This window comes from Nomascus leucogenys, chromosome 7b (assembly GCF_006542625.1).
Source record: "Nomascus leucogenys isolate Asia chromosome 7b, Asia_NLE_v1, whole genome shotgun sequence".
Classification (NCBI taxonomy): Eukaryota; Metazoa; Chordata; class Mammalia; order Primates; family Hylobatidae; genus Nomascus; species Nomascus leucogenys.
Window position 1 is genome coordinate 70,714,862 of NC_044387.1, and position 23,971 is coordinate 70,738,832.

Consider the following 23,971-nt stretch of genomic DNA (forward strand, 5'->3'; position numbering starts at 1 on the left):
TCACTATTTCTGTCCACTGCAAGGATCAAGATTTGTAACCCAACACCAATGAGTATATCTATTGCTCAAATCTTGGTTCCTAAATATTCTCCAATAAAAGAAAGAGAAATGGGAAGTCCAGCATTAAGGCAGTAAAAGTATAACGTGAGTCCAGAGCATACCACCAAAAATAAGGATGTGCTCAAAAATGATGGGGACAACAAAAAAAGCACATAGGAGTTAGCTCAGATACACTGGTCAAATTGGGAATATTTTGAGTATCAAAATAAATAATGATAGTAACTGAATAGGATACTGTGAATCCAAACTGATAAAATAAGTGAATACATTGAAAATCTTAGGAAGGGTCGGGTGCAGTGGCTCACACCTATAATACCAGCACTTTGGGAGACTGATGCAGGCAGATTGCTTGAGCTCAGGAGTTCCAGACCAGCCTGGCCACCATGATGAAACCCCACCTCTACAAAAAATACAAAAATTAGCAGGGCGTGGTTGCATGCACCTGTAGTCCCAGTTACTTGGGAGGCTGAGGTGGGAGAATTGCTTGAGCCTGGGAGGCAGAGGCTGCAGTGAGCCAAGATCACGCCACTGCACTCCAGCCTGGGTAACAGAGTGAGGCCCTGTCTCAAAAAAAAAAAAGAAAATCTGGAGAAGAATAAGGTATTTACATAAGTTTCAAAATGCCTTCCTACAAAGTAGGTACTAATTACAAAGGGAAAAACTGTAGCTTTACAGTGAAGAAGCTTGGCAGGGACCACAAAATCAAGTGATCAAAGGGAACATTAATGATGAGACAAACTGAAATTAAGCTACGCCTGATATGATGCAATAAGAAGAACATAGCATCACTTCTGTGATATTTCTGCCAAAATGCATAATTTAAATCTAATTCTGAGGGAAAATCAGACAAACCTCAAGTTGAAAAATTCTACAAAATAACTGGCCTGTAACCCTCAAATGTGTCAAGGTCATGAGAGCCTAGGAAAGACTAAGGAAATGTTCTAGGCTAAAGGAGACTAAAGAGACATGACAAGCACAAACCGTGATTCTGGACTGGATTCTTTTGCTGAGAAGCACATTGTTAAGACGTGGCAAAATTTGAATGGGTTCTCAAGATTAGCTGGTGGTAGTTTATGGATGTTAATTTCCTAACTTTGATAGTTATATCATGTTGTGTAGAAAATGTTATTTATTTAAAAAAATACAATATATTATTTAGGGTTGGTGAGACATCATGTTGTTGGGAATTTATTCTCAAATGATTCATCAAAAAAATTCTTTGTACTGAACTTGCATCTTTTCTGTCAATGTGAGATTGTTTTAAAAAAAGCAGCTGCAACCTTACTAGTAATTCTATTACAATAAATTTTTCTGTTATTGAATGAAGATACATTTCTTTATATATCATCTTGGAAAATCTTGCATTGGAACACACACTGAAAGAGATCTGGGGATTGACCACAGTTTCTTCTTGGAGGAATTTAAATTAACTTTAGCAAACAACTTTTTATCACTCCTAACAAAACCCACAGTAGGGTAAAACTTTTGCTCCAGGTAAAGTCTTTTACCATACCAGTAATAAGGAAAAGGTGACTAATTTTACCATCCATTCAAACAACAGGTCTAACAGCAAAAGTTTAGACACTGTTTGAATTAAGATTTATTAAAATATAAAGCAGTTCTGTGTAGAGACAGATCAGGGCTGCCATACTGCATTTCTCTGCTGGCCTTCCCTCACTTGCCATTCCAAGTTACTTTCAGAATTTCCCACTGAATTGTGTGACCAAGCTGGTAAACTACATGAAAAGAAGTAGGTAGTTTCAGGACAACTCCAAGAAAAACAACTAGGCTATTAATAGTGGTTTGTGGTATCTCCATACTGTTATGGGACCTATCATTCACATATTCTGGTTGTGCCAGTTCTGTTAAAGAAATCTGAGAACGTGGAAGACATTAAGATAGTCCTTTTTAACAAGTAAGAATTTAAAGAAGAATTTCTTGTAATTAGTTCAACATACTCTATTTTCTATGTATTTGCAATTCTATAACCTAAAGGCCAAAACCAATCATTCCATATCTAAGTGGTAAAGAAGATAAACACCTTGGGACAGATTTTTCTTTCCAGTTAGTAGATGTATAGTGGCACGATGACTTTATTTTATTTATTTGTTTTGGTGGGGGTTGGGGAAAACCCTTCCTCCTCTATACCTTCTGAAACTGTTTCTGGGCCTACAGTTCCAGCACTTGCATTGGTCAGAAGAGGGTGTCAGTGTGGGGCACTGACACAGCAATGGGAGCTGAAACAGAGGTCCCTGGAGGACTGACTCATTTTAGAGACTTTTCTTCATGAGGATATTGGCTAAGATTTTGAACCAACTAAGATCCTAGGGATTCATGGGCTTATCACTAAAGGGAGAATGCCCAAGAAGAAAAATATTATTATTATAGTAATAATAATAATTAATCATTATAATTAATTTTAATACTAAAATGAAATGTAGCTTTATATCATGACCAAGTTATTAAAGATGAACATATCAGTTACATTAAGATAAAAACAGTCAGGTAATCACATGCATATATCTCTTTGCCTTAAGTGTTTAATCTCAGATACATATATATATTCACACACACAGAGTTTCTGCTGTATCTTTCATACAAACGGTAAATCATGATCAATTAGTTATTTCAGATATGGTGACAGGACTCTGGGAAGTACCAGTGAAAAACTAAAAAACAAAAAAAAAACTAAATACATAGCCAAATGAGTACAGATTTGCTAAGGAGTGTTGACTAAAGTCTGAGTAGATCCTTATTCCCATTAATAAGATATATATATTTTAACATTTAACTATTTCAAATATGTATAGGGCATACAGAACATTTGTCCTAAAATAACCAGATAATTTGCAATATAAACTTACTGCAAATTAAAGAATCATTAATTTTAAGCTATAACTCCTCAAGAGACGGATATTTTTGTGATTAATGAATTTTGAAAGCTTGAAGTGAACATTTTCTAGAGTTAGCATACCCTGGAGGCAATTTCTATCTCTGCTGCTTAATCTTTCTTATTTCCTTGTCTATAATCTGTTTCCTTAACTAGGTCATAACTACTTATTAATCATTATAAAATATTTATTATCCTTTAAGTACTCTTGACCATCATTGTTTAGTTTGATATGCAGAATGACATGAACATAGTTTGTCACATTCAGTATTTGTATAAACATTGAAGATACTACCGAGAGGAGGAAACCACTAAAATCATGATCAATTTTAACAAAAATCATTTTTTAAAATTTTAAATGAAGCAAAAAGCCTAGATTTAAAGATTAAATTTTATATTGGGTTTGGGAAATTTCATCCTACAGAAACAAAATGAGAGTACTGTGGTACTTTTCATGATCTTTCACTTTTATGCCTAGATTTCCTCATCTGGAAAGTAGGAATTGTACTAGCTGCCCAGATTTTCTTCTTAGGAAGATTTAAAAGGAACAAATTCAAATCCTAAGAAAAAAGTTGCTATATGATTTTAAAGTTGTTATTTTTCATCAACAATTGTTGCATCTGAACTGGCAAATGACAAAATAAAAATACAATTTTGAATAGATAAAATTTACATGACATATAAATTTACATTATATGTATGGAGTCTTTGTCCTAGACACTTGGTGGAAGTTAAATGTACCATAGAATCAGAATTTTCTCATGGAAAAAAACAGTAGTTGTGTGCCGTATATATTTAAAGCATGCATATTTGATTTTTTCTCCAGTTCTTCTGATATTTTCATTTAAAAATTAAACTTATAATTTTTTTTTTTTCAAAAACAGAGTCTCATCACTCTGTCACCCAGGCTGGAGTGCAGCTGCGCAATCACAGCTCACTGCAGCCTTGACCTCCTGAGCTTATGCAATTCTCCCACCTCAGCCTCTGCAGTAGCTGGGACTATAGGCACGCACCACTGCGCCGGGCTAGTTATTATTATTTTTTAAATATTTTGTAGAGATGGGAGTCTTCCTATGTTGCCCAGGCTGGTCTTGAACTCCTGGGCCCAAGTGATCCTCCCGCCTCAGCCTCCCAAATTGTTGGGGCTACAGGCATGAGCCACCAGCCAAAATTTAGATTTTCTGAAAGACTTAACCAAACAGGTACATTTAAATTTTTTGAACCTGAAAACGTAGTTTCAATTATTCCCTCACTTATTTGTGAAGAAATCATTAATATCTATGTAAAGTGCCACAAGAATCAGGGGTGAAAACGACAACGAAGCTACAAAGGCAGAACAACTATTGAGAAAACAGTCTGAGCCTTTTTTCCAGTCTGGGTACAGATTACGGGGTAGAGATAGACAGTCTCTTTCTGAACTGCCTTACCTTATACCCTTCCCCATTAAAGCTTAACAGAAAGCACTAGAACTTATAATTATTAAGATTATGAAATGAGAATCATGCTTAGTTTTAAAAATTTAAGTCTGTAGTCACTGGGTGCTCTCACTTAAAATAGTTCAGTTATTTCATCATTTTTTACTTCTGGGAGAAATGCTTGGCACATAGTAAACAGGAATGAAAACATGAGACAGCAAAAAGTCTCAGCACAGTGCAATCTGAAAGGTTCGGAGGCATCCTTTATGTAATAAGTAATGAAGTCACTGGAAAACTGCCTTTAAATACAGAAGTCTCTTGCCAAAAGTGAAGACTAACCATAGCATTTGAGAAATAAAGCAGCATGAGGCAAAAACCAGGAAACGTTCAAGGCAAGTTTCTTATGTAAAGACCCATAATGAAATATTTAATAAAGTCTCATTTAAACAAATTCTGCTAGATAAAAATTTGCATTGTATTTCTTAGTCAAGGTGGAGTGGGGTTGAGGGAGTAAGCAGGAGAGGGAATTACTACCTGGCTAAAAGCAGCTCTAAAATTGTATCACAGGTGTGTGATACAAAGAGAAGTGTAGAGAACAAAGAGAACAATTTCTTTTCCTTTATGCCCAGTTGAGTTTCTCTGCCCCAAGTGGTTTGTAGAAGACCCTTCTTGCATACTGCCAACAAAATTTTCACATCCACTAGATATTCCATGATTTATAAGTATTATAAATAAAAAGCAAAAGGGGTCATTTCTAATTACACAAAAAGGGGAGAAGAGTTTTTGGACTGAAATTCTCCAATTGCTTTTAGCAGAAAAATGAAGCCATTTTAAAAATACTTGGCAGAAAAGTTTTTATTCAAGTTAAGTGTTAGGTTAAGGGGAGTTAAAAAGAGGGTTTTTCTAACAACACCTTTTACAACCAAGAGCCATCTAAGGTTAAAGTGGGCTTCCAGATAGCGAAGAGGCATCTGTGGCCAGCTCTTCCTAAGGAAGCTCCTTAAATCAGGGTGTGGCAGACAGAGTTGGTGGATCTTGTAACCACCAAAGAGAATTAGACCATCTCTGGAAGGACCAATGATTAATAATCAGATGGCATTTCTTTGTTAGAAAAAAATGAGTATCTCAACAAAGAAAATGCCAGTTAAAATATCTTACTCTGCAAATTCTGCAACTGCACAAAAGGAGAAAATCTGCTTTGGTTTTATAAATTGAATATCATGAAGTAAGCCAAGTTAAGTAATAGTTGTCTACCTAGAAACTACAAATTTGTTTGCATTAGAATTTGAATACTGAAACTAATTTTTTCCTACCTCAACAAATCTTCAAATGTTGACCACCTGGGTCTTTATATCATATTCATTCATAAATACCTTATGAAAAGTGATTGTATCTCAATTCTTATAAGAGGATCACAGATAAGATTCTTCAAGAAAACAAATGTGGAGAGCAGGATCACAAAAACATTTTTTAACTAAGCAACAGCTTTGGAAATACTTTCTCTTTTCCCCCCACCCCTGTTGAAAAGCAGTAACCTTTCTTTAACTTAAGGATATAATGTTAGGGAATAAGGTTAAAATACTGGCATATTTTTATTTTTTTAAATTTTACTTTAAGTTCCAGGAAACATGTGCAGAATGTGCAAATGTATTCGTGTATACATGTGCCAAGGTGGTTTGTTGTACTTATTGACCTGCCCTCTAAGTTCCCTCCCCTTGTACCCCACCCTCCCACAGGCCTTGGTGTGTGTTATTCCCCTCCCTGTGTCCATGTGTTCTCATTGTTCAACTTCTACTTATGAGTGAGAACATGTGGTGTTTGGTTTTCTGTCCCTCTGTTAATTTGCTGAGGATGATGGCTTCCAGCTTCATCCATGTCCCTGCAAAGGACATGATCTTATTCTTTTTTATGGCTGCATAGTATTCCATGGTGTGCATGTGCCACATTTTCTTTATGCAGTCTATCATTGATGGGCATTTGGGTTGGTTCCATGACTTTGCTATTGTAAATAGTGCTGCAGTAAACATACGTGTGCACGTGTCTTTATAGTAGAATGATTCATATTCCTTTGGGTATATACCCAGTAATGGGATTGCTGGGTCAAATAGTATTTCTGGTTCTAGATCCTTAAGGAATCGCCATATTGTCTTCCACAATGGTTGAACTAATTTACATTCCCACCAACAGTGTAAAAGTGTTCCTATGTCTCCACAGCCTCTCCAGCATCTACTATTTCTTGACTTTTTAATAATCACCATTTTGACTGCCATGAAATGGTGTCTCATTGTGGTTTAGATTTGCATTTCTCTAATGATCAGTGATGTTGAGCTTTTTTTCATATGTCTGTTAGCCATGTAAATGTCTTCTTTTGAAAAGCGTCTGTTTATATCCTTTGCCCACTTTTTGATGGGGTTGTTTTTTTCCTTGTAAATTTGTTTAAGTTCCTTGTAAATTCTGGATATTAGACCTTTGTCAGATGGGTAGACTGCAAAAATTTTCTCCCCTTCTGTCGGTTGCCTGTTTACTCTGTTGATAGTTTCTTTTGCTGTGCAGAAGCTCTTTATTTCCATTTGTCAATTTTGGCGTTTGTCGCAATTGCTTTTGGTGTTTTCACCATGAAGTCCTCACCCATCCCTATGTCCTGAATGATATTGCCTAGGTTTTCTTCTAGGGTTTTTATGGTTTTGGGTTTTACATTTAAGTCTTTAATCCACCTTGAGTTAAAAATACTGGCATTCTGTATAATTGTATTCACTATTTAAGGGCTAAATCTCTTATCAAGGATCTTTGAGTGAGGAAGTGTGTGTTAGTGTTCTAAAGACTGAAAGATTGAAACCCATGGTACCAGTCTGCAAGATGACCCCAGTAATTGCTAACTCCTAGTCACACCCTAGTGTAGTCTCCTCCCACATCAAAAAGGGTTGACTTGTGTAACCTACAGGATATTGTGGGAATAACAGTGTATGACTTCCAAGGCTGTATCATAACACACATTGTGGCTTCCACCTTGTGCTCTCTTGGATGCTTTCTCTAGAGCAAACTTGTCCAACCCATGGCCTGTGGACAGCACACAGCCCAGGACAGTTATGAATGCAGCCCAATGCAAATTCATAAACTTTCTTAAAATATTATGAGATTTTGTGATTTTTTTTCCTAGCTCATCAGCTATCATTAATGTTAGTGAATTTCCTGTGTGGCCCAAGACAATTCTTCCAATGTGCCCCAGGGAAACCAAAAGATTAGACACCCCTGCTCTAGAGGAAGCCAACTGACAAGTCACCGTGACACTTAAGCAACTCTATGGAAAGGTGCTCATGACAAGGAACTGGGGCCTCCCTACCATTCATGTGAATGGGCTGTCTTGGAAATGGATCTTCTTGACCCAGTCAAGCCTTTAGATGGCTGTGACCCCTGTCAACATCTTGACAGCAATCACATGAGGCTTTGAGGTAAGCTGCTCCCAGATTTCTGATCCGCCAAAAATGCTGAGATTATGCATGTTTATTGTTGTAAATCATTAAGTTTAGGATAATTTGTTTCTACAGCAATAGTTTACAGTCTTTTTCCCCCTAAGAAATACAAACAGTGATACAAATGAACATGGCCATCTTAAGGCAAGTTGATGGGCTCTGTGGAGTTACTAGTACTTAGATGAAACCTTATCTCAATAAATTTGCAATTTAGTTTCTTGTTTCTCAAAGTCTTGTACCAAGACCAGCAGCACTGGCATTACCTGGGGGCTCATCAGAAATGCAGAATCTCAAACTCCACCCCAGAGCTACAGAATAGCAATCTGCATTTTAATGAGATTCCCCTATGACATGTAAATATATTAAAGTTTGAGAAGAAGCACTGATTTATTTGATTCCTGGTGTTACAGTCTGTGATTGGAAACTCTGGATATACCTTAGGGGTACTTTTAAAAAAATACTGTTGGAGAAGCCCGTCTCCAGAAATTCTGATTTAACTGATCTAGGTTGAGGCCTTTTAAGGTGGTGGACCTAATGATGCTGTAGGATTTTCCTCTAGAAAAACTACATTGAAGCCTCAGATCAGCTCTGACTTCCTAGCATGCCCCAACCCCGCAGGAAGTTAGATATGCCCAGGTGTATGCCCAGAACTGCCTTAGTAGTAGTATTGTGCACCGAGCAGGAGACCTCTCTGGAGCTGCCATGCAGGGTGTGTGTGTGTGTGTGTGTGCGTGCGTGTTTGGTGGGGCGCACCAACTTCACAGATGCTAGACCGTTGCATGTGCTTCTACCTTCTTTTATTCATGCTCTTCCAGGACTCAGTTCAACCCAAGAAAAAGCAACTATGCCTTTCTTCCTGAAAGGTCAGTTTGGATTGCTGTCTAGGACTGCTCAGAAAACCAGGTGTTGAATGTTCTAAGGTTTCACGTGACAAATTGGGATCAAACATATTTGAGATTTATTTTTCCTAATAACAAAATGCAAATAAGTCTTGGAAAAGATGTTTTTATTGTTGAATAGACACTACGGCATTAAGATTTCCACTATGATCGGTGCTCACAAATGATAGGCCTCTTAGGTAAGAAGCTTTAATTGACAACATTAAATATGCGGGTGGGGGAGTGGATGCAGAGTCTCTCTTTCCTTTGTTAGGGCATCCCAGTGACAGAAACAATGCCTGACACATGGTACGCTCTCGATAAATATTCGTTGATTACATAACCCCCTCTACCACCCAATAACTTCTCATCATTCATTCAAAGTTACTGAACGTACCATATTAGCGAATCTGCAATGGAAACAGTGGAGGCTGTTTTCTCAAAGGATTTTCTAATAAAGCAACAAATCTTTTTTTAAAAAATGAATGGTGTGCCCCAAGTCAATGCTGGGCTTCGGATTTCTGCGGTAGTTTGGCCTGGGGTCCTCACTGGGAGGCTGGCTGGGGATGTGCTCCCTGCCCTTGAATCTCCTTCCTTTGTAGTTTTTGGCCTGCGCGGTTACGTTTCCCAGGCGGAGGAGCGCGCGTCGCGGCTGCGCCCATTAGCGCGCGGCGCCGGGCAGGAGCCGTCAGGCGGGCGGGGCTGCCCGGGACCCGCAGGAGCTGCTCCTCCCTCGCCGGCGCTCGGCCCCCTCCTCCGCCCCCACCTCCCCCTCTCCGCGGTTTGGCATCCCCCGGGCCGGGAAGCCTCCTCCAGCGCTGACAGCCGGCGGGCGGCGGAGGGAGGCCAGAGCGCGGATGCTTGCCGGTGGGCCGGGCCTGACGGCTGCGTGGGAGGCGGGCTGCATTATTTCCCTCTAGGGCCGCGCTCCGGGGGAGGAGGGGGCCAGACACGGCCCTCTCAACCGCGAACGGCGCGCGCTGCCAGGCGAGCGGGATCCGGGCGCGGCCGAGGCGGCGGCGCTGCACCCCGGGCCTGGGACCGCGCGCGTGGGCGGGGGCCCGCGCGACTTCCCCGGGGGCCTCTCCCACGCTCCGCGCCCCGCCCCACCCTTCCTTCCTTCCTCCCCTCGGCGCTCCCGGGAGCGCTCGACAGACGCCCGAGCTTTGTGTGCGCCCGCGGGCCCGGCGCGAGCCTCGGGCGGCCCAACTTTGTCTTTCCCGGCCGGCTCCCGAGCGGGACTTGTGAGGCGTGGCCGGGTGGAGGAGGCGCTTGCGGGGGCGTGGGGCTCCCCGGCAGGCGGGAGGTACGGAGCGAGCCGCGCTGGACAATGAGCTGGGCAGCTCGGCGCTGCGGCCACTTTTAGCTGAGGGTGCGGGCGGGTCGGCACCTCCGCGGCTCCTCGGCCCCACCTGCGCGGAGAGGGCGGGATGCCAGAGCCAGGTGTCCCGGCGCGTTAAGGGCCTTCGCAGTCAGACGTCCCTGCACCGGCGCTTGCACCCTTAGTCGGCCCGGAACGTCTTTTTGCGGACGCCCTCGGAGCAGCCGCGATGGCCAGCACCAGGAGTATCGAGCTGGAGCACTTTGAGGAACGGGACAAAAGGCCGCGGCCGGGGTCGCGGAGAGGGGCCCCCAGCTCCTCCGGGGGCAGCAGCAGCTCGGGCCCCAAGGGGAACGGGCTCATCCCCAGCCCGGCGCACAGTGCCCACTGCAGTTTCTACCGCACGCGGACCCTGCAGGCCCTCAGCTCGGAGAAGAAGGCCAAGAAGGCGCGCTTTTACCGGAACGGGGACCGCTACTTCAAGGGCCTGGTGTTTGCCATCTCCAGCGACCGCTTCCGGTCCTTCGATGCGCTCCTCATAGAGCTCACCCGCTCCCTGTCGGACAACGTGAACCTGCCCCAGGGTGTCCGCACTATCTACACCATCGACGGCAGCCGGAAGGTCACCAGCCTGGACGAGCTGCTGGAAGGTAGGAGGGGAGGGCGCCGCACGGCAGGTGCGGCGGAGCGCGGACAGGTGCAGTGGGCGCGAGCCCGCGCAGCGGGGAGCCTGCAGGGTGCTTTCCAAGCGGCACGGGAATTGATGCTTCTGTCTGCTTCTCTAGAGATTGGCTGGGGGTGGGGAGCGGTGGGGTGCCCACATACACACTGACTTTCCTTCCCAAGAGGTTTGTCTCTTAAAGAAGGAAAAAATTTTCTGATGGTCCGGCCAATTTAGGCACTGGTGGCATATCCTAAGATTGTTGAACTTATTTTTTTGAAGTGCAAACTGTTTGAGAAAATGGTTCTCCCATGGGGAGCTGGGTAATCCCCTACTAATAAGCTCTGTTGGACCCTCGGTGTGGACCCTGATGCAGGCACCTGTCAGGTTCCAGTATTCGGAGTCCTGTCGTGATTGCTGTCAGAAGCTGTGGTTGTGAAATGCTCTAGGTTGGCTTTCCTAGTTTGCCTTGCAGCAGAAGTTACTTGAGGTGAAGAGGGATGATCCTAGACAGCAGACCTCAACCTTGGCTTCACCTTGGATCACACTGGGGACTTCGAAAAATATTGGACCCTGATCCCCCAACTTCCAGATATCCTGATTAAATTGGTTGGGTTTGGGGTATGGGTTAGGCGTGTGGAGTCTCAAAAGCCCACCCCTCCCAGGTGCTTCTAATGTGGGACCCTGGTTAACAATCACTGTGCTAAAGGGTTTTCCACATTTGGTTGGAAAAAAGGTAAATCAAGGTCAATCTCTCCTGCCTTATCCTCTAATAAGAGTAGCTAATTAGAATGATAGAGGCCATTGGATTCAGCAGTGGGGACTTATTATAAATTAGTAATTCTGCTGTGTCAACCATGCCTCAGTCAAAGAGACTGCTTGGCTGGATGTTGGGTCATCCTTGAATTCCTGCAATACTTATGCCTCATCCTTTTCAGGTAGAAAATGCATTATCAGTAGTTAAGAACCTGTTTCCAGTTCTAAATAACATCTAGAAAGACCAGGCAGAACCCAAGTATGTGCTGACTGCGTGTTTACATACAGTCCGCTCTTGTGCATCTTTCTTAATGCAAATGGCACATTCCATGTAGTCATAGCAATAGCTTGGCAGGGAGAGGAAGCTGAACATCAAGTCAAATGTTTTTCTTATATTATCTAGCATGCTTTTCGGTCCTGAAGGCATTATCCCCATTTTATAAATGAGGAAACTTAGGCAGCATGCCTTGCCTCACAGTGCCTGCAGCATATACTTTCTCATCTACAGTTCACCTCTACTGAGCTAATGTAGCCACATGGAGGAAAACTAAAGGTGGTAGAGTTTGTCTATTTAGTCACTGCCATCAGAAGTTTTTGCTGCCCTGCCTGGATGGCGACCCAGCCAAAATTAAATTGTCTCTTCAGTCTACATAGGCGCTTGTGACTTCACCCATTCTGTCAGTTGTGTGTTTTGGTTTTAAGGGCTTCTTGAGGAGGTAAGGGGATAGCTGGAGGAGTATAAGTAAAAAAGGAAGATACAATGTTCAAAGGGCCTTGTTCCTTTTCTTAATCATGTTAAACACTTGAAAGCAATATTTGCCTAGCTGTTTTAAAACAGAGTAACCACTCGTTTGACCCAAGATCAGATTTGCAGGATCAAGGCAATGCCTGTTTGCTTAAGCACTTGTTACTCAACATGCCCTTGGGATACTGTTCCTGGTATGGTTTCTTAAGAGTCAACAATGTTAATATCCTTCTCTAAAGAAATTTTAACAATGGGTTTACTACATAAAATTGACATAATGTAAAGATGAATCTCATAGGAGAGATGGTAAGATGGACATTATGCATGTCCATTAATAGGAGTACATAAGATAGATTGCGTCTTTTACCGCCCACAGCATGCATGGCCAGTGGGTCTAATTCTGCGACTGTAGTTTCAGCTACAAATTGACTGTTAACAAATTTCCTTCAAATCATTCACTGATTTTTAGTGGATGGGGATTTGGAAAAAACATTATCTATGGCGTCTAAATCATACCGAAATGTGATAAATAATGTAACAAATAGTTGCACAGCGAAAATGTGTTTTTATGGCTTTGCCCACTTCTTTGAAGAAGTTTTTAATATAATAAAATTACTGCAAAAGAAGAAAACTTGGACACTTTTTTGTCATATGGAATTCTCTCTGACAATGGGTCTTTAATTCTTGAATTTTCCCCCAAATAAGTAGAATACTCCATAGTAATGCATTTTTTTTTTTTTTTTTAAGAAAAGAAACATAGGTGCAGTAGTTCACGTCTGTAATACCAGCACTTTGGGAGACTGAGGTGTGTGGATCACTTGAGGTCAGGAGTTTGAGACCGGCCTGACAAACAAGGTGAAACCCCATCTCTACTTAAAAAAAAAAAATACAAAAATTAGCCGGGTGTGGTGGCAGGCACCTGTAGTCCTAGCTACTCAGGAGGCTGAGTCAGGAAAATTGCTACCCAGGAGGCGGAGGTTGCAGTGAGCCAAGATCACGCCACTGCACTCCAGCCTGGGCGATGGAGCAAGACTCTGTCTCAAAAAAAAAAAAAAAAAAAGAAAAAAAATCACGAATGCTTACTGTCAATCATTCCAGAATGTAAATAGTTTCAACTTTTAATTAAAATTGTGTGCTCAGATTTTTCATGTAGGAGAACTAAGCAGCTATCTGTGAAGTTATTTGCATTAGTAAAAATAGGTCTGTAATCACCACATTGTCAAAATTGACTGCTGTATTTCGTTTTGGTTGATTATTTTTAATAAAGCTCTCTCAGGCAGTATTTTACAACATTATGTTCAACTAGGCTCTGCTTCGATCCCATGGAACTTGTAGTTTAAGAGGTATGTTTTTTTCTGAAATGTCTTGAGTGATGAATAGAAAGTATGACTCAAAACAGTAGGACATGAACATTCATTCAGAGCCCCAATCTCATTGAACTCAGATGACAAAAGAAATTTGCATGGCCCAAATTATTTTTTCTTCTGCCCTTGACCTTGAGAGTCTCTGGAGACTAAAAGCTGTTCTAGTGTGAGCTGGCGCTCCTCCAGCACTACACTAAACCAACAAGCACCTTCAATTTATTGATTTATCCACCCTTGCTGGATTAAGTTTGAGTTGATGCTGTGCAGTCCTGTAATCCTAATTATTCTTTAAAACTAGATGGGGACCTCTTCCGGCAGAACTGTGGCTCTTAATCAATATGGGAAAATAGTTGAGCTGTCTTAAGCTGTGAGCCTGCTGAGCTCAGTATCTGTAATAACCAACAGAGGATGTCCAGATGACTTGTTCTTTAGCTTTCTTATTAGGGACTGATTCAGAATTCCTAGTCTTAGTTCTCTTCCATGTGTCTTCTCTCCTTCTGAGCATTTTGAAATATTTGTAAAGTTTTGATGACCTAAAGAGATATAACCAAGGACAGTAGAAAAAGTGCCTGACCAAGTCAGGATTCCTGAGTTCTACCGACTAGATTTGAGAAAAATTTCACCTCACTTCCCTGGCCTTGGCATCCTTTTCTCTAGGATGAGAAGTTGGCAGACCACCTCTCTAAGTTAGGTCTCTTCTGGTTTAAAAATGTATATGTACCCTTCAATTATCTGAGGGGTTATTGGTGGAGCATATGATGGCCTGGGCTGCCTTTCCCTAGCCAGAGCCCATTTTCCAGAAAATCGATGAGGCTGCACATGTCCAGATAACAATCACAGAATGGGGTGTATATCTCTGATGAAGTGCTTGCCAAGAGTCAAAGGCATTAAGAGCTACCTATGTCTGCCTCTCTCATTCCAAAATAAAATGTCATTTTGCTATTTCTACCTTTTATCCCTTCATGAACAGTAAGCTGATTGTTCTTTGGCATATGAGAGAGTTTTGGTTATTTTGATAATGATACTTTGATTCCTTCATGAAGTTAACATGAACATGTAAGAAAAATAAGATTCTAAAGAAATCAAGCCCATGAAGTTTGAGGTCCTCCTACCAAACCTATCTACTGCATCTGGTTAGGTCAGTTCTTTGAAAGTGTTAAATAAACCAAAATATGTTTCTGAGAGTTTTTAAGTAAAAATGAATTTCCATAAGAACCTAGATTATACTTAGTTGTTTTTTCCTGAAAAATAAATTTTATAATAATAGAAACTGTGGAACTTATTATGATAAGAAGGAAATAAACTCATGAGTTACAAGGTATTTGCACATAGGAGTCGAAAATGGTGCACACTGAAGTCATGCATGGTGACAGGACTTGGAAAGTTAATATTGAATCTCAGGGCTGCAAAATGTTCTTTACCTGCGAAACCCCTGGATTCTTCAAGGCGCACTTCAAATCGCACCTATGAAGTCTCTTCGCACTTCTCTGGGCAGTTGGTCTCAAATGGTTAGTTGAGGGCATACTATGTCCTAGACGTGGTCACATGCTTATGGTCTCTTCCTTCAAAAAATGCACATTTTCCTGGGAGAGAGGCAGTAAACATACAAGCAAGATGGCTTCAGCTAAAGTGCTGTAAATGAAGCGGTGATGACATGGGGCAGGATGGCCATATTGGTTGCGGTGATGGGGAGGGCTTCCTAGAGGAACAAACATTGGAGCCAAGGCCTGAGGTCAAGTTTATAACTCTTTCCTCTGCGTACAGCATTTTTGTTTACTTCTATTATAACCCTTAGCTTTGTAGTCTCACGATATATTGGATCTGTTTTTGCACTCAACTGAGAGAAGCCTGAGGTCAGGGATCTTAAATACAGTAAATTCATTGATTAAATAACTCAGACAATGATTTTACCTCTAAGTCCCTTAGTTGTCTAGGGAAGTTTTGTATGAATTAAGCTTTAATGGGATTCCTAGATATTTGTGAAAATATATGTTTTTGGAAAATTGGATTACATGTTAGATAAATGTATAATTATGGGTGAAATTCTGTGCTAACCATTTTGGAGGGAATGACTCTTCCATAACATCCTCTTCTATAAATCTGATTGTCCCATCTCATTTCCTTAAAAACAAGGAAAATAAGATGCGCTATAATACAGCTGCATAAGAAGCTCTTTCCAGAGGTAAGAGGAAAATTTTCATTTAAAGAATAAATGAATCCTAAAAGGTTGGGGAAGAAAAGGGGATATGTGGGAGAGCATTTATGAGATTAGAGTATGACACAGTGATACCCTGGAAGTTACAAGACAAGTAACTCATGGGTTTAATATCTCATGGGTTTTTATACTATGGAAAAGGATATTTTTATGGTCCTGTGATATGAAATAAAGGAAACTAGATTCTCTTGGGCAGTGATCATCTAGCTGCTTTCTTCATTGCTCGTGAGGCCAAGAGGAGTTGCTGCGGGGTGTGTACCGCCTGGCTAGGTCCTTTTTCTGTATCCTTTCCTGCCCATGCTACCACTGCATCTGTGTTTTTATGTCTTCTACTCGTAAAGTAGACCATTACCCTAAGGATTAGAAATGCTTTTCTTCTCTGCATTGCTATCATTTACTAGATGTTTTATGAGCAGTCATTATGTGAGGTACTTTACATGTTTCATCTAACCCTTGTAATACCCTCTGAAATATGGGTGCATTGTCATACCCATTTTACAGATGTGGAAGCTGAGGCTCAGAGAGGGTAAAGAAATTGCTGCATTGTACCAGTGTAAGAGATAGAGCTGGCACTTGAGCCCTTTCTCCCTGGCTTCTGAAGTTCTGTGTTCTTAACTACTACATTCTACCACCTGAGAGGAAATGGAGTCCATTCTGTTGGTGGGGTCTTTGGGAGGTGTCTTGGTTCATTTTCTCTTGCTATAACAGAATAGTATAGACTAGGTAAGTTATAAAGAAAATAAATTTATTTTATAGTTCTAGAAGCTAGAAAGTCCAAGGCATGGCACTGGCATCTGTTGAGGGTCATCCCATGGTGGAAGGGTGGAAGGTGAAAGCAAACATAGGATATAGAGAGAGGAAATGGGGCTAAATTCCTTCCTGTTATAACTAACCTACTCCCACAATAACAGCCTTAATCCACTCATGAGGGTGGTGCCCTCATGATCTAATCACCTCTTCAAGGCCTCACTTGTTAATATTGTTACAATGGCAATTAAATTTCCAACACCTGAAGCTTGGGAGATGTGTTCAACCCACAGCAGGAGGTGAATAAATCATAAAGGCAGAGACTTCATAGGCTGGATTAGTGCCCAAAGAGGCTCCAGAGAGCTTGTTTGCCCCTTCTACCATGTGAGGATGCAGTGAGAAGTCACCATGAGTGAACCAAGAGCCCTCACTACACACCATATCTGTCAGCACCTTGATCTTTGATGTCCTCACCTCCAGAACTGTGAGAAATTGATTTCTAAGTCACTCCGTTTTTTGTATTTTGTTATAGCAGCTTGAACAGACTAATACAGTCTTGCCTCTAAAGTTCAGTGATCTTGGGAAATGCTTCTAGGGGTGGGAAAGAGAAATGATTTTGGCTCTATCTGGCTCCATGTCTCTCTTTGAAAGTTGGCTGGGTATTTGATCAGATGTAGTTACCCAGATTTAGATGGAGTTCTTAAAACCCCTCAGTAACATACAGGAGGATCTTTTCCATAGACTATCCTCATGAAACGGAAAATTATAAACCCAACAGGGGGTGGGACAACAATTGTCTTGTTTATCCCTTTATCCCATGAAACAAATGCTTCTGGCATGTGATGTTTTTTGAATTAATTTTACTTTTGTGCCCTATTTAGGGTGTTTTAATAGTTGGGTATAGGTGGATGTAGATGCTTTAAAAAATCTTTATTTATTAAGATAGCCAGTTGGACAGTTAGCCAGATTTACAGAGGTAGCATAAGTTAATGTTAAAGGCAAATATTCCTTGCCCCTTTGTGTTTCAATTTTTAAATATATTTTTCTTCAAGAAAAATGATGCAGTATATTTATGTCCCAAGAATTTATCAATTTCACTAGTATCTGAGATAGAGATGTCTGACTTGAGTTTTCTCTTTGAACAGCTATCACAACCAGATTCTTTTTATTTTTATTTTTTTTTTGAGACTGAGTCTCACTCTGTCTGCCAGGCTGGAGTGCAGTGGAGCGATCTCGGCTGACTGCAAGCTCCGCCTCCCGGGTTCACACCATTCTCCTGCCTCAGCCTCCCAAGTAGCTGGAACTACAGGTGCCCGCCACCACACCCTGCTAAGTTTTTGTATTTTTAGTAGAGATGGGTTTTCACTGTGTTAGCCAGGATGGTCTCGATCTCCTGACCTCGTGATCTGCCCGCCTCGGCCTCCCAAAGTGCTGGGATTACAGGCGTGAACCACCGTGCCCAGCCCACAACCAGATTCTTTGATATTTATTTCTTGTTATGTGTTTAAATCCCAGGATTATTCTAAGCCCGCTAATATTTTCAGTGTCTACAGGAGTTCTCTGCCATAGCTAAGGCTTAGTTGTGTTCATCTTTAGCATTCTCATTTTAAGCAATTGTTTTTGCTAATTTTTTCATACTTAATTTTAACACAATCTTAATTTTTTAATTTTGTGAGTCAGAAATAAAGTCAAGAGCTTAAATGAATATTCTTTTATTCCTTAAAACATGTTATAATTTGATCCTAATCCCTGGGATATTTTGTCCTATTTGCCGTGTTTTCAACAGCCTAGAGGAGAAGTCATTATATTGTAATTTGTCAGAAGCTTTTCCTTATAGACTAAAGGAATGGTAAAATATTGGTTTGGTGAGGTCGCCCTAAGTACTTTTCATTACACTGTAACATTTACTAACATTTCAAACTAAGTGACTAAAATAATCTGCAATTTTGACCTACTCTGTTACCTTTTGTTTATTTGTTAAATTATAGTTACTTGCAACCAAAATGCAAAATGTTCACAATAGATGTTTTAAAATATTTTCATTGATCTCTTCCTTCACTGTATGTTTTTAAAACTTCAGATTACTTTGTTGACTTTTGAAATAGCAATATGTGGAGGCCAAGGAAGTTTGCTGAAAATCACTGAGATGAGACAGATTAATAGAAAAGGCATGCAAATTTATTTAACATGTATACACAGGAGCCATCAGAATTAAGACCCAAAGATATAGGGGAAGTTGTCCATTTTTATGCCTAAATTCAACAAAGTATGGACAGCCATGTAGAAGTATGATTAGACAAAAGGGCATGATTTAATGTTAATAGACTGAGTTGGGACACCCAGCAAGGCCTGTCTGTCTAGATTCTTCTTGGCCTCTGTGAGCAACATTCCTTTCTTCTGGGTGTGGGGCAGGACCCTCTCTGGAATGGGGGTCTTGTGACCTATAGTCAAACCAGGTAGGTCAAATAATTTCTTTATAGCCAGTTTTTACATACAAAGTGAGGGGGAAACGAGAGTAATATTTTTAGATTTTATGGCTGGCTTTGGGTGAAAAGGGTTTGGGTTTCTATGACCTTTCTTGGAGAAGAGGGATTCTAGTTTTTATGGCTAGCTTTGGAGGTGAATGGGACTAACAGCCAGGAGTGCGGGAGAAGGTCAGAGAAACACGTTTGCCTCTGAGGATGCTACTGAGGCCTTCATTTTGGAGTATTGTTTTCTGAGCCCCAACAGATGCAGTTATTTCTCAAAGGCAGTCATCGAGAGTCTCTCCCCTAATGCCCTTGCTCATCATCTTGGTCTCTTTACTTAATAGTATTTTGCCTTATCTGCTGAAGAATCAAGAAAAAAGGGGTTCTAGAAACTTACTACTGGTTATATTGTTGTTCATTAAGCCTGTGTGGGAGAACTTGAGAAATAGTACAGTGTAAATTTGTCTCTTATTAGTTTAGTGATCAAAGCCAGTTTCTGGAAGGTTCTACCTGAATTTTACAATGTATTTAAACATTTAGCAGAGTCCTAGCATGCAGTGGCTGCTTGATAAATGCTGGTGGTCCTCAGCTTTTTTTTTTTCTTAATGTGTGTCCTTGTAACTTCTTCCTCTAATTCTAGAGCTACTTCAGTCTCGTCCTGCTTATATATGGCAGCCTTCAGATTTTTTTCTTTTTTCTTTTTAAATTCTTTTTATATTTTATAAGTAGAGACAGAGTCTTTGTTGCCCAGGCTGGCCTCCTGGCCTCTAGCAATCCTCCCGCCTTAGTCTCCTGATTAGCTGGGATTACAGGTGAAAGCCACTACACCCTTCAGATGTTTTGAGACGATGGTCATGCTTTCCTCTACTACGGGTTGAGTGTCCCTCATCTGAAAATCCAAAATGCTAAAAAATCTGAAACTTTTTGAGTACTAATGTGATACCAGAAATGGAAAATTCCATACTTAACCTCATGTGACAGGTTGCAGTCAAAATGCAGGTGCACAACATGTAGTTTATTCAGCCTCCCCAAGGGAAAAAAAAAGATAATTCCAGCCCCTTTCAGCTGTGATAAATATTTTCCATGCATGCCCAGTTCCCCCACGAAAGCACACTCACAAGGAGTAATAAAATGGCACACGCGTAGGCCAGCTGCACCAATGGCAGGTTCTCCACAATGCTCTACGTGGGGTTAAGACCTATGTACATTACTCACTGTTTTGCTTTGTTGCTTATTCTCTGTTCTGTGGTGTAAAGATATTGTTGAAAACATCAATAATACTTGCATGATGCTCATAGGGTAATGCAGATATTCCAAAATCTGAAAAAAATCTGAAATCTGAAACCTTTCTGGTCCGAGCATTTTGGATAAGGAATACCGAACCTGTATTTCCCCTTCTCTCTCTTCCTCTAAACACCATCACCTTTTTTTTGGATAAACATCTGGTTTCTGAATTCTTTATCACTTGCACTGAAACTTTTGAGTTACCATCATTATCAATCACTTGCTTAAAACTGAGGGCTAAGCTTTCCTCTGACTCACAGCAAGATTAAAATAAAGGCACAATGGAGAAAGGAGTGAGAGATTAAGGAGGAGAGTGTTCAGCAAAGGTCTTCAGAAGCTGAGGAAACTTTTGAGGAAAGTTTTACCTCTATTTAAATGCACCAGTTGAAGGACTGACCCTATATGTACTATGCCCCGTTTATTTACAAATATTAGGTGGCCATGTTTCAATTTGAAGGTTTCTCTTAGTATCCTTAAGGTTGCATTGTTTCTCAAACTTTAACAATGTTAGCCATTTAAGATTAAAAACAATATAAAAATCCAACATTCAGATTGCAGAAGCCAAGTATTGCCTTAATTACTTTAATTATTTTAGTTACATTGTCACTTAAATGTTTGTAAATATAAAATTAGGTATGCTTATGCATATAGGTTTTACATAGTGATACAACCCAAACACATTGACAGTGTAAATACCAACAAAAGTGCATTACCAGTAAAAATGCAAAATAGCATTATAAAGCTAGAGATACTGTTTGCTCAAACTAAACTGGTGTTCCCAGTGTGACCGTGGCACTGAGTGCTGAGTTAGGTATGCTGTATATCAGAATGCCGTGTAATGAGTCAGTTTTGCACAGCTAATGAGTATTCCTGTAGAGCAAAATTATGTCCTCTCACCTTAACTTGCTGTGAACATGTATTTTATACATATGAAGTCCACTTCCCTTTTTCCTTGTTAATTCCTGGCATAGTTAGAGTAATTGAAGCCAAAAGACTGTTAACTTAGAAGTAGTTGTTCAGATGTTCTAGAGTAGGATTACATAAACATTTTAAGTTTTTTTTTTTTTGAGACAGAGTCTTGCTGTCATCCAGGCTGGAGTGCAGTGGCGCAATCTCGGCTCACTGCAAGCTCCGCCTCCCGGGTTCATGCCATTCTCCTGCCTCAGCCTCTCCGAGTAGCTGGGACTACAGGCGCCCGCAACCACGCCCGGCTAATTTTTTGTATTTTTAGTAGAGACGGGGTTTCACCGTGGTCTCGATCTCCTGACCTCGTGATCCGCCCGCCTCGGCCTCCCAAAGTGCCGGGATTACAAGCGTGAGCCACCGCGCCCGGCCTAACATTTTAAGTTTTATCATCAAAATAAATGCACCATGGGCTGGGCACAGTGGCTCATGCCTGTAATCCTAGCACTTTGGGAGGCCGAGGCAGGTGGATCACCTGAGGTTGGGAGTTCAAGACCAGCCTGATCAACATGGAGAAACCCCGTCTCTACTAAAAATACAAAAATTAGCTGAGCGTGGTGGCGCACGCCTGTAATCCCAGCTACTCGGGAGGCTGAGGCAGGAGAATCTCTTGAACCTGGGAGGCAGAGGTTGCGGTGAGCCAAGATCACGCCATTACACTCCACTCCAGCCTGGGCAACAAGAGCAAAACTCCATCTCAAAATAATGATTAAAAAAAAAAAAAAAAGCACAATGAAAATTCCCATAGTGAGCTCCTGTAGATTTTGGGATATGCTTGGCCCCATGTCTGAGGAGCAAAAAAACCAGATCACAGATCTGATCTGCTGGTTCCATCCTACCCAGGAGATTAGATACGATTTCTTCATCAGTGGGTAAGCTACAAAGCTTTTTGGTTACTGGGTGGGATTTTCATTTTTACATTTAGCTAATTTATTTGGCCTTAAGTTAAACTCCTCCCAGATTTCAATGCTAAAACATGGATTTGTGGACATACCTATTTCTTCATAGATATTCACAGGGTCAAAGTAGCTTTCGTACCCCCTTCTCGGTAGAAGGTATCACAGACCATACAACTGGATGTGACTTTAGGAGATGATTTGGTTCAGTCAGTTGCCTGCAGGTGTATTGAAAAAGCACTGGTCTTTGAGGTGAAAGATCTTATTTTGTGTCCCCAGCCCTGCTCTGCAGAAATAGGTGTTATATTCATTGAGCAAATATGTCAGTAATGGTTCAGAGACAAGGCGAATGAGTATGGAGTGGGAACAGCATCTGGGCCAGAGCTGTGCACTTTGTGTTAGTCTGTTAATTCCTTTAAGTTTACATTCTGTGCGGTTTGGTCAGGAAACTCAATTAAGTTGTTTGCCATGACGGAATAATAAATCAGTCTTACTTTTTCTTACTCTGTATTTTTTCTTAACCAGCTGGATGTGGGAACTTATCTGTGATGTATTTAAAAAGGACCTTAAAATTATAATCCACCCGGTCTCACACAAACGCTGCACTTGATGAAGGGTATCGAATCATCTTGTAGAGGCAAATATGCTCAAATATCTTTTCCTTGGTTACATTCTTTTGGAAGCAATGTTTTTCTTAATTTCTGAAGTTAGGAAAAATTCTAGGTTCCTAAGATTTTACTGATGTTAGACCTGAAGTGTCTTTCCTTTTCTTTCCTTTTTGTCTTCCTTTTTCTGTGTTACCATATTTAAGTATGTGTGTGTGTATCCTTTTCTCTAAGTTTGAAGAGTCCTTGCACTTTACATTTGTAAATAAGTTTTCCTTTTTATCATTAAGTTCAGTGCTTGCTTCTACTTCTAGAGTTAGGCATAGTCTCAGTGTCCAAATTTTATACAACTCAATATCTGCCACAAATGTCAAGACAGTTTGTAATTACAAACTAGTTAGTTGTGTTAGGCAGTTACTGGACATACTTTAACAGAGGTGTATGAGAGGTGTATGAGAGACTTTATAGTAACTGATAGAAAAGTAGCCTAAAACTGCTATTGTTAAAATTTCCAGCTACATAAGATTCCATGTAGTTCTTTGTCCTAAAAGGAACATTTGTGTGTGTGTGTGTGTGTGTGTGTGTATGTTTATGTGTTAGGAACACAACATGAGATCTGCCCTTTCAAATTTAAGTGCAACGTATGGTAGTATTAACTAATAGGCACAGTGTTGTACAGCCGATCTCCAGAACTTGCTCATCTTCATAACTGGAACTTCATACTCATTGAGCAGCAGCCTCCCATTTTCTTTTCCCCTCACCCCCTGGCAAACACTATTCTAGTCTCTGTTTTTATGAATTTGACTTTTTAGATACCCTATGTAAGTGAAGCCATGCTGTATTTGTTCTTCTGTGGCTTATTTCATTTAACATAATGTCCCCCAGGTTTGTCCATGTTGTTGCATATGGCAGAATTTGCTTCATTTTTAAAGACTGAATAATATCTCATTGTATGTATATACCACATTTTCCTTATCAGTTCATCCATCACTGGGCATTCAGGTTGTTTTCATATCTTAGCTATCGTGAATGATGGTGTAATGAGCATGAGAGTGCCCATATCTTTTTGAGATGCTTGTATCAATTCTTCTGGATATATACCCAAAAGTACAATTGCTAGATCATACGATAGTTTTATTTTTAATTTTTTGAGGAACTTTCACACTGTTTCCATAGCAGCCGTAACCTTTTACATTCCCACCAACAGTGTACTAGAGTTCCAATATATCTACA

The 23,971-nt window shown here is 40.7% G+C and overlaps 1 protein-coding gene across 7 annotated transcripts in view; it reads left to right on the top strand.

Annotated features, from left to right (window-relative positions):
• The first annotated feature begins 9,368 nt into the window (after nucleotides 1–9,368).
• Nucleotides 9,369–23,971, top strand: part of DCLK2 (doublecortin like kinase 2) — a 179,671-nt gene continuing 165,068 nt past the window's right edge. For all 7 annotated transcript variants that reach the window (XM_004088513.3, XM_030816227.1, XM_030816228.1 and 4 more), the window contains exon 1: nucleotides 9,369–10,684. In XM_004088513.3, the coding sequence (XP_004088561.3) occupies nucleotides 10,264–10,684 (421 nt within the window). In that variant the 5' untranslated portion in view covers nucleotides 9,369–10,263. The remainder of the gene's footprint in view (nucleotides 10,685–23,971) is intronic.